The sequence below is a fragment of the Dipodomys merriami genome, unplaced genomic scaffold, assembly GCF_024711535.1.
Source record: "Dipodomys merriami isolate MVZ:Mamm:240054 unplaced genomic scaffold, mDipMer1.0.p SCAF_33, whole genome shotgun sequence".
NCBI classification, from domain to species: domain Eukaryota; kingdom Metazoa; phylum Chordata; class Mammalia; order Rodentia; family Heteromyidae; genus Dipodomys; species Dipodomys merriami.
Genome location: NW_027204826.1, coordinates 3,042,538 through 3,059,546, shown reverse-complemented (window position 1 = coordinate 3,059,546; position 17,009 = coordinate 3,042,538). Strand labels below are relative to the sequence as shown.

General features: G+C 59.9%; 1 protein-coding gene across 7 annotated transcripts; it reads left to right on the top strand.

The window, feature by feature from the left end:
* Positions 1 to 609: 609 nt before the first annotated feature.
* On the top strand, positions 610 to 15,328 carry CUNH15orf39 (chromosome unknown C15orf39 homolog). Of its 7 annotated transcripts, XM_070042863.1 has the most exons (5): positions 2,286 to 2,457; positions 3,042 to 3,114; positions 9,071 to 11,788; positions 14,141 to 14,244; positions 14,653 to 15,328. In XM_070042863.1, the coding sequence occupies exons 3-5, from the start codon at positions 9,121 to 9,123 to the stop codon at positions 14,692 to 14,694; spliced, it is 2,814 nt and encodes a 937-aa protein (XP_069898964.1). In that variant the 5' UTR covers positions 2,286 to 2,457; positions 3,042 to 3,114; positions 9,071 to 9,120; the 3' UTR covers positions 14,695 to 15,328. The 7 variants fall into 7 exon arrangements, with proteins under 7 accessions (XP_069898962.1, XP_069898964.1, XP_069898958.1 ...); XM_070042857.1 differs by lacking the exon at positions 14,653 to 15,328 and having other exon boundaries at positions 14,141 to 14,644; XM_070042858.1 differs by lacking the exons at positions 2,286 to 2,457; positions 14,653 to 15,328 and adding an exon at positions 2,471 to 2,528 and having other exon boundaries at positions 14,141 to 14,644.
* Positions 15,329 to 17,009: the final 1,681 nt, after the last annotated feature.

Genomic DNA, 17,009 nt, shown 5'->3' with positions numbered 1-17,009 from the left:
ACCAAAAAACTGAAACGGAAAACTCAAGGGGGCTGGCATTGTGGCTTAGTGGTAGAGTGCTCGCCTAGCAAGCATGAAGCCCTGGGTTCCATTCCTCAGTGCCACCTAAACATACAAAAAAACGGAAGTGGTGCTGTGGCTCAAGTGCTAGAGCGCTAGCCTTAAGCTGAAGAGCTCAGGGACAGTGCCTAGGCCCAGAGTTCAAGCCCCAGGATCCACACACACACACACACACACACACACACACACACACACAAAGGTGAAAACTATGACTCCCACCCCTCAGCAACCCTTCAGCTTCCCCTGGACCTCTAGGAAACTACAGGGCGCAGAGTTTGTATCCTAGGCCCCAGTGACTCTGTCCTAGGGGAGGGCTGGAGTTATGGTGACAGGAAGACAAGGAGTGTCCAGACCCCGCCCCTCCCCCTGGGGGGGGAGGGGGAGCTCCTGACCTTGACCTTGGCCTCCCTGCCCTCTCACCCACCCCCACCCCCACTGCGGCCTGCTGTAGTGTCAGCCCACAGCCAGAGCCCTGGGGACGCCGTTGCCGGGTAACCAGCCCTAAGCGACAGAGAGCCCAGCGGCCAGCTAATGAGGGGGCAGTGGCCAACCACTGGCCAGATTCTGCCCGCCCAGGCTGGCCATTGTATGACTTGGAAGACAGTTCTCCTGCCCACGGTAGGAGGGCAGGTGTCCAGCCCTGGGAGATAGGAGCGGTGCCATTGGCAGCCCCTCCAAACCTTTGAAATGGGGATCTGGGGGTGGGGTGGGGGCTGGGAGGGAGGGGATGGGGGCTGTGACCAAAACCAGGGGTGGACTGTATGCTGGAGTCGGGACTGTGGCCACAGCTGCCCAGACCCAAACTACCATGCTGGGAACAGCGGTGCCAGCTTTGCCCAGTGGCAGATTTGGGGGTGGGGGGATCCCCAGACAGAAGCTGGCGGGGGGCCAGGCCCTGGATGGGGGACTACCAGTCCCCTCCCCTGGAGGGTCAGGCAGTGGTCCTGTTCTTTCCCTTAGTCTTTACCCCAGGCTGGGGAAACTTCTAGACCTGCGCCTGCCTGAGACCCTAGGTCTGTGGTGGGGCCTTACTGGGCCTCAGTTGCCCCAAGTAGTAATAATAAGCAGGGCGCAGGCTGCTGCCAGCCTGGGGTTTTATTAGGGTTCTGGAGGGTGAGAGGGATTTTGGGGGGAACTTACTGTGGCAGAAATTCCCTGGGGCTTCTCCTCATTTCTGACCCAGGTAGGGTTTGGTTTTGTTTTTTTTTTTTTAAGTTATATTTTCTACCAATTTATTATGTTTGTTTATACCTGTCCTGGGGCTCGAACTCAGGGCCTAGGCGCTGTCCCTGAACTCTTTTGCTCAAGGTTAGTGCTCTACCACTTTGAGCCACAACTCTACTTCCGGTGTTCTGGTAGTTCATTGGAGATAAGACTCTCACATACTTTCCTGCTGGGCCTGGCTTCCAACCAGGATCCTCAGACTTCAGCCTCCTGAGGAGCTAGGGTAACAGGCATGAGCTACAGATACCTGGCTTTTTCTGGCTTTCTTTGCCTGAAGATGAACAGAGCCCTACTTCACTGTGCTCGGGCTCCTATAGCCCTGGCCTGATCCCCCCACCCCCAAGTTGGCCACTCAGTCCCAGCTGAGTCCCTGCCCCAGCCCCAGCCTCTCAGAGGGAAGCCGAGCCACGGGGGGAGACCGGGGAGCTGCAGCTAGGCTGGAAGGAGGTCGGATGTCCATACAAGGCCCAAACCCAGCCTGGAGCTCAGGAAAGGCCTCACTGGCCCGGGGCCGCATGAATCAGCAAAGGAATGCGAGGAAGATACATGTTAGCAAGTGTGGACAGTGATGCACACGGGAGAAACTTCTGCTGCAGTGCTTGCTGGGAGGGGGGGGGGACAATCAGGAGACAGGGACAAGCCACAGGGGAAGCCAGCAAAAGAGGGACTTGCAGGGGCCCGCCTGGCTTGCCCAGCCCAGCCCTGGGGGGCTCCGCCCCCTCCCACCCTCAGTCTTCTGCATGGCCTAAGCCCCCAGTGCGGCTTCCCACTCTGCCTGGTTTGAGTGGACACTGGTGACTTCCTTGGTAAGGGGGGGGGCGTCACAGAGTCCCCAGGGGACAATCAGGGTGCCTTTATTTCTTGGCTCCCTGGGCTAACTTCCTCTTGGCTGCCATTCTGCCATTGGCTGAGGGCATCAGAGCCTTGTGATGTCATAATCATGTCTCTTTGGCAGGTTAAAGGGCTGGCGTGAGTCACAGAGGTCTCCCCTCTGCCCTCCTTCCTCCCTCCTCCTTTTTTTCCTTCCCCCCCTTCCTCCTCTTCTTCCTTCTTTTCTTCCCTTTCCCTTTCTCGCTTAGTTTCTTTTCGAGATAGAATCTCAACTGTAGTCCAAGCTGGCCTCAGACTCATGATCTTCCTGCCTCAGCCTCCCAAGCGGTGTTGGGATTATTGGTATGAACCCGTGTTTTGGTTTTGTTTTGTTTTCAAACTCTCCTGTCATCCGGTTGTGAGAATTAACTGAGGTGAGGCTGGCACGCAACCAGACTCCCAATTAGGCACAGCCCCACCCACAAACACTGAACTGAATCCTCTGCTGGAGAATGGAGGGGCGGAGCAGGGTCACACTAGCAATCTGGAGGCCTCCCTGGAGGAGGCAATTTCCATAGCTAGGTATGAAAGGCGATTTGCTGTGTGTTGTCTCTGGACAAGGCTCCACAATGGTCTGTTTTGCTACCTATGGGGCACCCACTAAGGCCACCTCTCCCTTCTCTGGGGTGAGAGAAGGCTCTGCAGAGACAGGAAAGGTATTTGTAGACAGCAGGTGGGAGAGGCATTATGATGAACAGCCAGAACATGAGCTGAAGTTCAGAGTGCTGGCCTTTGACCTCACCATCCCCGGGAGTCAGGTGACTGCTCAGTGTCTGGGGCAAGCAGAGGCGGCTGGCACTCACCCAGGGTGGGGAGTGTGCAGAGTTGGGGTACAGTGTGTGTAAGCTCCTTTGAACTCCACTATCTACGTCATACTCTCCATCTAGGAAGCACAGCGAAGGTCAGACTCTTCTGCGCTCTACTCCAGTCCACCTGACAAACCAAACACCATTTTTAAGTGTAAGTGTGTGTGTGTTTGTGTGTGTGTGTGTGTGTGTGTGTGTGTGCCCGCGTGCATGGGCCTATACTGGGACTTGAACTCAGAGGGCCTGGGTAATGTCCTTCCTTCCTTTCTCTCTCTCTCTCTCAAGGCTAGCACTCTACCATTTGCTCCACACCTCCACTTCTGGTGTTTTTCTGGTTAAGTGGAAATAAGTGCTTCTCAAATTTGTCTGCCTGGGGCTGTCTTCGAGTCAGGATCCTCAGATCTCAGCCTCCTGAGTAGCTGGGATGACAGGTGTGAGCCACTGGTGCCCAGCTACAGTGATCATACTAATAGTAATGATGGTGATGATGATGATGATGATGATGAGGGTGGGAAACGTGGCTCAGATGGTACAGCACTAGTCAATGAGTGGGATGATCAGGTACTGAGTGAGAGTCCTGATCTTGTACCAAGAAAGAAGAAAGAAAGGGGCTGGGAAGGTGGCTCAGTTGTGCAGTGCTTGCCTAGCATACATGAAGCCCTGGGTTCGATTCCTCAGCACCACATACACAGATAAAGCCAGAAGTGGTGCTTGGCTCAAGTGGTAGAGTGCTAGCCTTGAGCAAAAGACTAGTTACTCAGGAGGCTGAGATCTGAGGATCACCTTTCAAAGCCAGCCTGGGCAGGAAAGTCCGTGAGACTCCTATCTCCAATAAACCACCAGAAAACTGGAAGTGGTGCTATGGCTCAAGTGGTAGAGCACTCGCCTTGAGCTGAAGAGCTGAGGGACAGCGCCCAGGCCCAGAGTTCAAGCCCTAAGACTGACAAGAAAGACAGAAAGACAGATAGAAAGAAAGAAGAATTTTCCATGACGGATGCAGCTGGACTCACTCCCCCCTTTTTTTTTTGTCGGTCATGGGTCTTGAACTCTGGGCCTGGATGCTGTCTCTGAGCTACCACTCTATCTCTTGAGCCGCAGCGCCACTTCCAGTTTTCTGAGTGGTTTATAGGAGATAAGAATCTCACGGCCTTTCCTGCCTGGGGTGGCGTTGAACCTGGGTCCTCAGATCTCAGCCTCCTGAGTAGCTAGGATGACAAGCGTGAGCCACTGGCACCCAGCTTCACTTCCCATTTTTGCTTGGTTGAGGCTTGGTGGAGAGTTTCTCAGTAGCTGGCACCCCCACCCCCTTTCCTCTCTGGTGGTCAGTGATGTGTCAGCCATGCTGAAAGGAGTAGGGGAAGGAGAAGCCAAGGGAAGGGGAGGGGAGGTTGTCGGGTCAGAGCAGGGCTGCACGTTCCTGATGTGAAGGTGTGGCTGCAGAAATACCTGTGGCCCGGCCTGGGGAAAGCCCCAGCTCTCCCCAGCCCTTCTCTTCCTCCCCATCAATCCATGTTTATTCATTCATTACTGGTCCTGGGGCTTGAGCTCAGGGGGCTGGGCACTGTCACTGAGTTCCACCACTGGAGCCACACTTCCATTTCAGGCTTTTTTTCTATGATTAATTGGAGGCGCAAGTCGCATGGACTTTTCCTGTGCAGGCAGGCTGGCTTTGAACCGCGAATCTCAGATCTCAGCCTCCTGAGTAGCTGGGATGACAGGCGTGAGCCACCGGGGCTCAGTCCAAGCTCCATTTGTTAGGTCCTTCCAAGCCCTAGCTCAAACGACAGCCTTCCTCCTCTCCCCCTCCTCCTTCCCTTCTTCCCCTCCCCTCCCCTCCCCCCAGGACTTCACTTGCTTTTCCTACCTGGAGCCCAGCTGCCCGCCTCCTCCTCCTCCTCTCCTCCTCCTCCTCCCCTCTTCCTCCTCCTCCTCCCCTCTTCCTCCTCCTCCTCCCCTCCTCTTCCTCCTCCTCCTCTCCTCCTCCTCCCCCTCCTCTCCTCTTCCTCCCTCCCCTCCTCCTCTTCCCCTCTTCCTCCTCCTCCTCCCCTCCTCCTCCTCCCCCCTCCTCCTCTTCCCCTCTTCCTCCTCCTCCTCTTCCTCCTCCTCCTCCCCCCCTCCTCCTCTTCCCCTCTTCCTCCTCCTCCCCCTCCTCCTTCCCCTCCCCTCCTCCTCCTCCTCCCCCTCCCCCTCCTCCCCATCCCCTCCTCCTCCCCTCCTCCTCCTCCCCCTCCCCTCCTCCTCCTCCTCCCCTCTTCCTCCTCCTCCTCCCCCTCCCCTCCTCCTCCCCCTTCCCCCTCCTCCTCCTCCCCCTTCCCCCTCCTCCTCCTCCCCCTTCCCCCTCCTCCTCCTTCCCCTCCCCTCCTCCTCCCCCTCCCCTCCTCCTCCCCCTCCCTTCCTCCTCCTCCCCCTTCCCCCTCCCCCCCTCCTCCTCCCCCTCAGTGCCAGCTGCTCCCCGGCTCCTGGCACCCGTGGGTGGCTTCAGCTCTGCCCTGCTCCTCCACAGCCCTATCCTGACCCAGTGGCCTGGGTGCTTTCTGACCCCATGAACTCGCTTTGACCTTTGCCCTGTCCACCTGCCCTCTCCCTCACTGGCCCGCACCTGGCCCTGAGTAGGCCGGAAAGATGGGAAACCCCGGATTCCTTCGGAGAAAGAAAGGGGTGGGAGCGAGGAGGGGGCTGCGCTCAGCCTCCAGCCGCCGGGGTCTGGGGGGTCCCCCGGGCCGGGGTCCCCCGCGCCCCCCGGGCTGCACCTGCTCAGGCCGGGCCCGCTGAGGGGTGCGGACCAAAATGGTGTCGGGGGGGGGGCGCCGTGGGGTGGGGCCGGGGCGCGAGGCCCCTGCGGTGCGCCGTCCCCGGGGCCGAGCCTGCGGGGCCCGCGGGGCCGCCCGACGCCCGGCCCGGGTCGGCGCGCGCGGGGCCCGGCGACCCCCCGGGCGCGGCGGGGGGGGGGGCCGTGGCACCGCGGACCCGGGGGAGCGCAGGCTCTGCCCCCGCCCGCCCGCCCCGCCCCCGCCCCGCCCCGCGCCGCCCCGCCCGGGACCGCAGACGGCGCCCGGCGGCGGCGCGAGCGGCAGCGCGGAGGGCGCGCGCGGCGCGGGCGGGACCAGAACCCGCGGCGGCGGCGGCGGAGGATGCGGCCGGCCCCGCGGGGCCCGCAGGTGGGGCGCGCGGCGCGGCGGGCGGGCGCGGGAAGTTGGGCCGAGTTCGCGGGCTGCGCCCAGGGCGCCCCTGCCGGCGGGCGCGGGCGGAGCGCGGGGCCGGGGCTTCCGGCGGCCGCGGGGGCCCCGGCGCGGCCCCGTCCCCACTTCCTTCCCCGCGCTCGGCGGGGCTCCGGGGGGCCGCGGGGCCGGGGTGCGGGGCGGGGGGGGGGGCCCGGCCGGGCGCGCACGTGCGGGCGGCTGCGTGTCAGCCCGCGGGGTGCACGTGCGCCCCTGCGCCGCCGGGACGCGGGGCGGACGCGGCGGGGCGCGGGGCGGGCCGGGCCCGGAGGCGGCGGGGACCCGAGGGGGAGGCCGGGCCCCAGCCGCCCTGCCCGGGGGGCACCGGGGCTCCGCCGGACCCCAGCCCTGCGTCCTGCCCGCCCAGGCCGGGCCCGCGCAGGGGCGCCCCCCCCCCGGGGGGCTCGTGTCTGGGAGGGGAGCCCCCCCATGGTGTCTGCGCCCCCCCCCGTCTCCCAGGCCTTCAGACCCTCTGTGGGATCCCTGGGGTCCCCCCTTGCCCCCCTCCAGAGCTTCCTGGGGGTCCCCCGTGGCCTCCTGGCTATTGTCTGGGTCCGGAGGGGTCTCTGGAAGTCTCCAGAGCTCAGGGCGCGGGGTTGGGCCCAGCCCGGGGGAGCAGGGTTCCTGGGGTGGGGGGCACTGGGGGAAGTGGGACCAGAGCCAAGGCTTAATTAACCCGCAGCTCCCCCAGGGCAGAGGTGGGGGCTCAGCACCCTCCAGACGGTACAGGGACCCCTTCTTGTGACATGGCTGTGCAGCGGGTGGGGGGGGGCAGGTCCTCCTGGTCACCAGGCCACTGCTAGTGTCCCAGTCTGGTGTCCAGTCTTCTCTGGGCCTGCGCTGGCCTTGTTGCTGTCCGATCGAGGCGTCCACTCACTCCACCCCCCCCCCCCATAATTGTCTTTTTGTGTGTTTGTGCTGGTGGTGGGGTTTGAACTTAGGGCCTGCATGCTGTTCCTTAGCCTTTGTTGTTGTTGTTGACTTACTGGAGATAAAGACTCTCACAGATAAGACTCACAGACTTCAGATAAGGGTCTCCCGGACTTTGCTGGCCCGGGCTGGCTTTGAACTTCTGATCCTCGGCTGTCTCCGCCTCCTGTATGGCATCGGAGGCCCTGTGCCAGCCACCGACCCCTGGCTCAGTCTTGCCTTTACTTGTTCCTTTGCTGTTGTGACTCTGAGCCCCTGGCTGTCATCGGCGTCCCCCTCCCCCTCCAGGAGAGGGAGCAGTTCTTGTTTGTTGGTGACAGAAGCCTGTGACACTTGGCCTGTGGCCTGATTGCCGCAAGTTTGAGCTGATTCACCGTTTCTGAGCCGGTGTTAGATGGAACTGGGTGCTGGCTTGGAGAGGGGCGGGTCAGCCTGGCCTCCGATGGAGGGCCCTTGGTGACTCGTCGAGAAACCCCATCCTTAACCTCTGACCCCTCTGGGTGTCGGGTCTTCGTTCTGTCTTGGCCTTGCCTTTCCATCAATGGAAGTAACGTCCATACGGTGGAAGTAGCTGCCAGCTAGCACTCTGGACGTCTCGCAATAGCAGTTTGAAGGGCTTGGGGATGGACGCTGCCTTTCCACCCTCCTCCTCCCGTGGTCTGGGACCTTCCTCCTGGCACAACAGCACCATCTGGCGGACAGCCTTGACCCTGCGGGTGGGGGCGGGGCTCGGTAGACAGAGCCCCAGCGGTGGCTCCCAGGGGACTCCCCCCCCCCCCCCCCCCCCCCCGCCCAGTTTTATCAGTGCTGGCTCTGGGTCTCTGGACCTGCATGTGAAGCCCTGTTCTGGCATTTTTGATAGGACCAGCGGGGTCAAGGGAGTGTCAGGAGAAATCTGAGTTTGTAGATAATGTCCAGATTCTGTGTCTGGGTTGCAGGGGGGTGGGGGAGACGGGACATGACCTCAACCTGTGAAGATGACATCCCAGGAATCAACCAGATGCCTGCTGCTGGTCACATCTCTTCCATCAACAGTGTCTTGGTGTTCTACACCACTCGTCTTGGTGTGGGGGACCCGTGCAGGGCTGGGAATTAATGCAGCATTCCGTGGCTTAAAAAACAGATGCAGTGCGGCAGGGGTGGGGGGGTGGGGAGAGGCTCAGTGATAAAGTGCTTGCCTTGCATGCATGAGGCCCTGGGTTCAATTCCTCAGCACCACATAAGCAGAAAAAAGCTGGAAGTGGTGCTGTGGCTCAAGTGGTAGAGTGCTAGCCTTGAGCTGAAGAGCTGAGGGACAGCGCCCAGACCCAGAGTTCAGGACCCACAACTGACCCCCCCCCAAAAAAAAAAAAAAACCAGAAGCTGGGCTGGGCACCTGTGGCTCACACCTGTAATCCAACCTGATACTCAGGAGGCTGAGACCTGAGGATCGCAGTTTGAAGTCAGCCCGGGTAGAAAAGTCCCCATAAGACTCATTTCCAATGAGCTATTTAAGAACTGGAAATGGTACTGTGGTTCAAGAGGCTTGGGGGATATCACCCAGGCCCTGAGTTCAAGCCCCACCACCCACAAAACAAAACAAGCTGGACACTGGTGGCTCATACTTGGCATCCTAGCTAGATCTCAGGAGGCTGAGGTCTTAGGATCAGAGTTCAATTGAAGCCAGCCTGGAGAGGAATGTCTTTATCTTTGTTTAACTACCCCAAAAGAGCAGAAAGTGGAAGATGTGTGCTTCAAGCAGTAGAGCGGTCTTGAGGGGGGGGGGAGCTAAGGGACAGCACCCAGACACTGAGTTCAAGCCCCAGTACTGGCACACACATGCACACAAAACCCATATGTGCAGGTGGCTCATGTATCCAGAAAATGCAAGATGCATCCGGAGTGTCTGGTTTTCCGGGGCGCCGTGTGGCGGAATGCAGCCCATGCTCCTGAGCGCTCAGCTTTTCTCTCTCTCTCCCCTAGGTCAGCAGTGGAGTAGAAAAGTCCCGGGAGAGTCTAAGGCCTTAACCACCATGGCAGAGAAGCGGCCCCTGGGGACCCTGGGGCCAGTGATCTATGGCAAACTGCCCCGCCTGGAGCCTGACACGGGACGCAGACACAGCTTACCTCTCTCCGTAGGCAGTCAAGACCCCTGCAGCTACAAGGGTGCCTACTTTTCCTGCCCCATGGGGGGCCCCCCCAAGGCTGAACAGTTAGCCTCTTGGACCCCGTACCCACCCTTGTACCCTGCCAGCGTGGCCGCATCTCCGCTGCGGACAGATAATCTGTTAACCAACTGCCTGCTCTACCGCCCGCCCCCGGAAGGTTCTGAGAAGGTGCCAGCCTCCGCCGAACTCCTGCCCTTCGCCCCCCAGGCTCACATGTACCCCGCACCTCCGCTGGCGGCCCCCAAACCCGTCTACCGCAGCCCACTGTGCTATGGGCTCCCCACGTGCCTGGGGGAGGGGCCGGCCAAGAGGCCCCTGGATGGGGATTGGGCCTCGGTGACTGGACCCCTGCTGCCCCCCGCAGACCCGCCCTGCCCTCTGACCCCCGCCGCTCCTGGCAAGGGGCAGTCTCTGGATGGCACCTTCCTGCGTGGAGTGCCCCCCGGGGCAGCTGGCAAAGACTCCTCCCCCGGGAACTTCTCCGCGTGCCAGGCGTTCCTGGAGAAGTATCAGACGCTACACGGCCCCAGTTTCCTGCCTTCCAAGTTCTCGGGACCACACTACGGGGACCCGAAGCAAGCCATGGCAGAGGGGCCTTGCGGTCCTTGGAGTCGCCTGGCTCAGCCCCAGGAGTCTGGGCCCACTCCCTACCCGCTGCCCCCTCTCCCACAGACCCTGCCCTGCCCCCCCGCCTGCCGCCACCCGGAGAAACAAGACGGCTACAACTCGGTACTCTCCCTGCAGCCCCTCGGGCTGCACAAGGGGGCCGGGTACCCGGCCGGGGCTCTGGGTAGCCCCTACCTAAGGCAGCCGGCCGTCCAGGCCCCTTACATGCCCCCGATGGGGCTGGACACTTACTCCTACCCCTCTGCGCCCCTCCCGCCTCACTCGCCAGGCCTCAAGCTGGAGCCTCCCCTTGCCCCCCGGTGCCCGCTCGACTTTGCCCCTCCGACTCTCGGTTTTCCTTACGCCCGGGATGATCTGTCTCTCTACGGGGCGTCCCCGGGGCTGGGGAGCACCCCACCTTCCCAGAACAGCATGCAGCCTGGAGCTCAGCCCAACGCCTTTCCAAGGGCATGCCAGCCCCTGCCAGCCAGCCAGCCCTGCTCGGAGCCCGTGAAGCCGGCAGACAAGCCCACGCGGGGCGCCGGCGACAAGGCCTGGGGGCCCGGCTGCGGGAAAGAGCAGTGCCAGCCGCAGCCCGGCGAGCCCCCTGTCCTTCCCATTGTCATCCCAGACAGCCCGGGACCCCGCACCCCGCCGCCACTGCGCCCCTGTGCCCGCGAGCTCCCGGCCCCCCCACAGAAGGAGGGGGTGAGGCCCCCCGGCTCCCCCCCTATGCCTGTCATCGACAACGTCTTCAGCCTGGCGCCCTACCGGGACTACCTGAACGCGCCCGTGCCCAAGGCCCCCCCGACCACCAGAGAGAGCCCAGATGCAGACTCCGGGGGAGCCCCACCTGCCCAGGAGGGGCCCCCAGGGGCTCGCTGTCCCAGGCGACAAGAGGTGGCCTTGGACCTGAGCGTGAAGAAGTCCGTGGCAGAGGACGCTGCCCCCAGCAAGGCCCCGCCGCCGCCGCCCGAGCTGCCAGGCAGACCCACGGTGGCTGTGCCAGACCAGGGAGACTCACCATCGCGACTGCCCGGCCCGAAAAAGACCACCGCGGAAGCGCCCACAGCGCCAGCCACCACCGACGACCTGCCCAGGACCAACTTCCACAGTTCCGTGGCCTTCATGTTCCACAAGTTCAAGATCCTTCGGCCCACAACCCTATCCGCAGCCGGGGTGCCGTCCACGCCCGCCGTGGCCCCTGCTTCCACGCAGCCCGTGCCCACGCCCCCCTCCACGCCTGTAGGACTGCAGATCCTCACCCAGCCCTTGCCGGTGGCATGCTTCAACCTGGCCCTGCCCAGCCCACCAGCCCTCGCTGTGGCCTCTCCAGCCCCAGGGCCAGCCGGCTCCCCGGCCTCCACCCCTTCTCCAGCTGCAGGCCCAGCGCCGTCGGGCCCCGTGCCCGTCTCCTCGGGAGCCTCCGGAGTCTCCCTGGAGCAGCACTTCACCGGGCTGCACGCGTCCCTGTGCGATGCCATCTCGGGCTCCGTCGCCCACTCCCCACCCGAGAAGCTCCGCGAGTGGTTTGAGTCCACGGGGCCGTGGGGCCGGGCGGCGTGGCAGGAGTGCCAGGCCGTGCAGGGGCTGCTGGGTAAACTGCTGTCCCAGCTGCAGAGATTCATGTACACACAGCAGTGCCCTTTCCCGCACGTCGTGCGGGCCGGCGCCATCTTCGTGCCCATCCACCTGGTGAAGGAGCGGCTCTTCCCCAGGCTGCCGCCCGCCTCCGTGGACCACGTGCTCCAGGAGCACCGCGTGGAGCTGAGACCCACGACGCTGTCGGAGGAGCGCGTGCTGCGGGAGCGCGCCCTGCACGGCTGCACCTCCCGCATGCTGAAGCTGCTGGCCCTGCGCCAGCTGCCCGACATCTACCCCGACCTGCTGGGGCTGCAGTGGCACGACTGTGTGCGGCGCCAGCTGGGTGAGCAGGAGCCCGCCCCGTAGCCGCAGGAGCTGAGGGCGAGCGGGACGGGGTGTGTGCGCGCGTGTGCGGGTAACCAGAGCTTGAACTCAGGGCTTAGCGTTTTCTGCCCAGGGCTGGTGCTCGACCACCTGAGCCACAGCTCCACTTCTGGCTTTTTAAGGGGTCCATTGGCGATGAGTCTCACAGACTTTTCCAGCCGGGCTTTGAATCGTGATCCTGAGTGGCTGGCATTACAGGCGTGAGCCACTGGCGCCTGGTTACGTGGTGGTTTTTGAACGTCGTGGGTTCTAATGAGAAGGGTAGTTGGTTTGCTCTCTTTCTCCACTAAATGGTCAATTTGCCTGTTGTGCAGCTTGCTTTAAGATTTTTTGTTTGAGGGCTGGGAAGATGGCTCAGTGGTAGAGCGCTTGCCTTGCATGCATGAGGCCCTGGGTTCGATTCCCCAGCACCACATAAACAGAAAAAGTCGGAAGTGGCGCTGTGGCTCAAGTGGTAGAGCACTCGCCTTGAGCTGAAGAGCTGAGGGACAGCGCCCAGGCCCAGAGTTGAAGCCCCACGACCAACAATAACAAAAAAGACAAATCTTTTTTTTTATTATTATTATTTGATTCCTCCCCATCCCCTTGTTACTGGGGGTTGAACCCAGGGCCTTTCAAGTGCCAGGTGGAGCATTTACCACTTGAGCTTCACAAGAAGCCCTAGTCTGTCTCCCCCTCTCTCCCTCACTCCTTCCCTTCCTTCTTATCAAGACAGGGTCCTACCTCCTTTTGGCCTCAAACTTGCAATTCACCTCCTCTGTCTTCTCAATGGCTGGGATTACAGGCATGTGCCACCATACACAGTTCCTAGAGGGCACATAGCTTGGTACCTCTGTGTGGTCAGGGCACTCACGCTTCTTCAGCCAGGAATTAGGGGTGGCTCTGCCTCTCCTGAGTCAGTTCTCGGCCTCCTCTGAGCCCTTTCTCCCTGCCACTCCACCTTCCTGCCACCCTTGAAGAACCTGTTTTAGTCACCCCGCCTCCTGGCCCCAGGCCTCCTCCCCTGAGGCTCCTGGTCAAGGTGGAGACCAGGCCGGAGGCAGGTGCTGACCCACATTGTAGCAGATCCTCCAACACGAAGAGCTGGGCACCCGTGCCTCACACCTATAATCCTAGTACTCAGGAGGCAGAGATCTGAGGATTCACAGTTCAAAACCAACCCAGGTGGGCTGGGAAGGTGGCTTGGTGGTAGAGTGCTTAAGCACTTAGCATGCATGAAGCCCTGGGTTCGATTCCTCAGTACTACATACACAGAAAAAAACAGAAGTAGGGCCGTGGATCAAGTGGTAGAATGCTAGCCTTGAGCAAAAGAAGCTCAGGGTCAGTGCTCAGGTGCTGAGTTCAAGCCCCAGGACTGGCCAAAACAAACAAAAAACCCATGTAGGAAAATCCAAGTCAGACTTATCTCCAGTGAACCACCAAAAAGCCAGAAGTGGAGCTGTGGCTCAAGAGCATTTGAGCGAAATAGCTCAACTTAAAGAGGCAGTGTCAAGAACCCAGTACTGGTACACACAGAGTTAGGAAAGAGTTCTCAGTGGAGTGGAAGTGAGTGTGGTATACCATGTGTGGGCCCCATGTTGAAGTCCAGGATACCCTTGTTCTGGCTCTGGTGGCCGGCCCTATTGAGTCTGGCTGGGAAGTGGTGGCCTGGTGGCTTGCCACTGGCTAGATTTGGGGGTCCCTGACCCCACACTCTCCCTCAGCTGCAAGGTACCTCTAGAAAATTACTCCTACTTGGGTTTTTCATTGTTGTTGTGGGTTGTGGGTCTTGAACTCTGGGCTTAGGCGCTGTCCCTCAGCTCTTCAGCTCAAGGCTAGTGCTCTACCACTTGAGCCACAGCGCCACTTCCGGTTTTCTGCGTGGTTTATTGGAAGTAAGTGTCTCACGGACTTTTCCTGCCCGGGCTGGTTTTGAACCGTGATCCTCAGATCTCAGCCTCCTGAGTAGCTAGGATGACAGGCGTGAGCCGCCAGTGCCCAGCCCACTTGCATTTCTTTTGGGTTCCTGATTTCCTCTAGTGGTTTTCCTTTCTAGAGGATCACAGTTCAAAGCCAGCCCAGGTAGATAAATCCACGATACTTCAGCAATAAAAAAGCTGGAAATGGATCTGTGGCTCAAGGGGTAGAGCAACCAGGTTTGAGCAAAAAGAAAAAGTCATGTAATATTGGGAGGCAGGGGTGGGGAACCCTGTGGTACCTGCGTACCCCAGTGCTGAGCGCTGTCCAGGGTGGTTTTGGAGGCTGGGAAGGTTGGCGGGAGGGAGGGGGCTGAGGACACGGAGCCCGCGGTCTGACCATGTCCCTTCTCCAGGTGACCTGGACACGGAGGCTCAGGCCACATCGCCCTCACAGCCCACTCTGGCTAGAGAAGACCGAGACAGCCTTCCCCTGGCTCAGAAGGCACCAGCCCCCAAGGTCAGGAAGCTGGGGAGGAAGCCACCCACCCCTGGCCCAGAGAGAGAAGCCACCTCTGGTGGGGGCGGGTCACGTGGTCCCTCACCAAGCCCAGCCACCAACGCCAGCCCGCCCCGCCCTGCGCTGCGAGCCCGCTTCCGAAGCCTTCTGGAAACCGCCTGGCTCAATGGTGCAGCTTTGCCCACTTGGAGCCACAAGGCCCCGGGACCAGCCCGGCCCCCTCGGCAGCCCCACCTGCTGGGCAGCCCCAGCCAGCACCTATAGCCCCCTGGGGCCAGGAAGGTGCCATCTTGTGTCCTACCTAGTTACCTAGAGCCAGAAATGGATGCTGGGGGGCTGGGACCCACCAGGTTGGGCCTAGAACCTCTGACCTTGGAGTATGAGAAAGGACTCTTTCTTCTTCCCTAGAGAAAACCCGTGGGTGCTGGAACTCCCCAGACCTGGCCTTGAATCGTGGCTGCTGTGTTCCTGGCGGCGTGGCGTGGGCAGAGGCCCCTGCTTCTCTCTCGACTGCTCGTTCCCCGTTTGTAAAAATAGGACAACAGCCTACCTCACTGGGGTGCTCGCGGGGTGATGACCTGACTCATGCCCATGGTGACTGGGACTCCATGTTTCTCCCCCCGGGGTCAGGCCCTCACCATCAGCCAAGAGCCTGGATTGGGAAGCCGGGGCCTGGACTGAGGCCGGATCAGCAGGCTCTTCTTGCTGAAAGTCTCCGTGTGTCTTAGGATTTGGTTGTCCCTGAGCAGTACATTGCCAGTGTCTGTCTGTCCTCCTGTCCGTGCTGTGGTCCTTGATCTGGGCTGGTAACGGGTCCCAGGCCTCACCTGAATTTACGTCGTCCAGCCATCACCCCCCCCTCCCCAGGAAAGTGATGTTTTTCTGGAAGCCAACTAGCCCCAAGGGACTCGGGGACTGGTGCCCACGTGAGGGGTGGGGGGGAGGAGGATTGGCTCTGTCCTTGGAGGTCTCTGAGCTTTGGGGGGACTCTGGTGCTCTCCAGGCTGAGAGCTGGGGTCCTTGGCTTTATTTAAGGGGTCTAGGAGCCTGTGTGGTCCCGGGGGCGGGCAATTAAAACATTTGTGTTGTGTTTTGGAGCTGGGACTATGAGCCCATCTTTAATCATCCCAGGCTTCACCCTACCCTCCCTGCTCCCAGCCTTGAAGTCACAAAGAACCTGTAGCACTGAATATAGCTATGTATATGTATATGTGTGTGCACATATATATGCATATACATATATGTACATATACATGTATATGTATATATGTGTGTATGTGTATATATATACATATATGCGTATATATATACATACATACATATATACACACGTTGTTGCTGCTACAGTCGGGCATCTGTGGCTCAGGCCTGTATCCTAGCTCCTCAGGAGGCTGAGAGTCATAGGATGGCAGTTCAAGGCCAGCCTAGGTAGAATGTTCGCTAGATTCCATCTCCAAAACAACCGCCAAAAAAGAGCTGGACAGACATGACTTCCCCAAGTTCAAGTCTCAGTGCCAGGCACCCAAAACAAAACACAACCTATTGCTCAGAGCTGAGGGACTAAGGGGACAGAAGCTGCTACACCCCCAGAAACCAGGGCCCACTTAACTGTGACCCTCTAGTTCCATCCCCACCCCCACCCCCAGTTCCTCTGCTGTCCATTGGAGTTCCTAGGCCAGGTCTAGCCAGGTAGGGCTTCTCAGAAAGAGGCCCCTGGAAAGGCCTCCCCATTTCTCTTGTTACAAGTATCTTAAAAGAAACCGGGTACCAGTAGCTCAGGCCTGTAATCCTAGCTAACTCAGGAGGCTGAGATCTGAGGATTGAGGTTCAAAGCCAGCCTGGGAAGAAAAGTGTGAAACTTATTTCCAATTAATCACCAAAGATGAAAGCTGGAAGTGGAAGTGTGGCTCAAGCGGTAGAGTGCCAACCTTAAACCAAACAGCTAGTAAGAGACAGTGCCCAAGCCCTGAATTCAAACCTCAATACTGGTGCACACGCAAATATACACATATCCTAGAAACTGAGCCTTGTGGTTCATACTTGTAAACCCAGCATGGATCAAGAATTTAAGGCCAGCCCCGACTGACTCAAAACCAAAGTCAGGAACCTGGGTTTTAGTCAAACTGCCAAGTTGACCGTTCTAGGCTGTGTTCTCAGTAACTAAACACTGACATGAGACCTGGGAACTTACTGAGGGATTGGTCCAGGTTGGGCTATGTCAGAAACCCTGGGCTAGGGCTGGGAATGTGGCTTAGTGGCAGAGTGCTTGCTTAGCATGCACGAAGTCCTGGGTTCAATTCCTCAATAGCACACAGAAAAAAACGGAAGTGGCACTGTGGCTCAAGTGATCGAGTGCTAGCCTTGAGCAAAAGAAGCTCAGCTATAGGCCCAGGCTCTGAGTTCAAGCCCCAGGAAACAACCAAGTAGGTCAGAGCTGGGTGTGGAAGTTCATGCCTATCATCCTGGCTCCTTAGGACGCTGAGATCTGAAGACCAGTGTTCAGAACCAGCCTGGGCAGGAAAGTCCATGAGATGAGCTCACTCCATTGAACCCCAAGAAACCTGAAGTGGAACTGTATGTATTGGAGCACTAGACTTGAGAGTAAAAGCCAAGGGTCAGCATCTCGGCCCTGAGTTCATGTCCAGTCCTGTCATACAGGGACACAGATCTCCGTTTGGCAGCCTCTGGAGGCCTGGTCTGGTTCACTCTGGGTCACAATGAGCAGGATCCGGGCCTGGTCCTGGGCTCCCCCACTGGAGATGGAA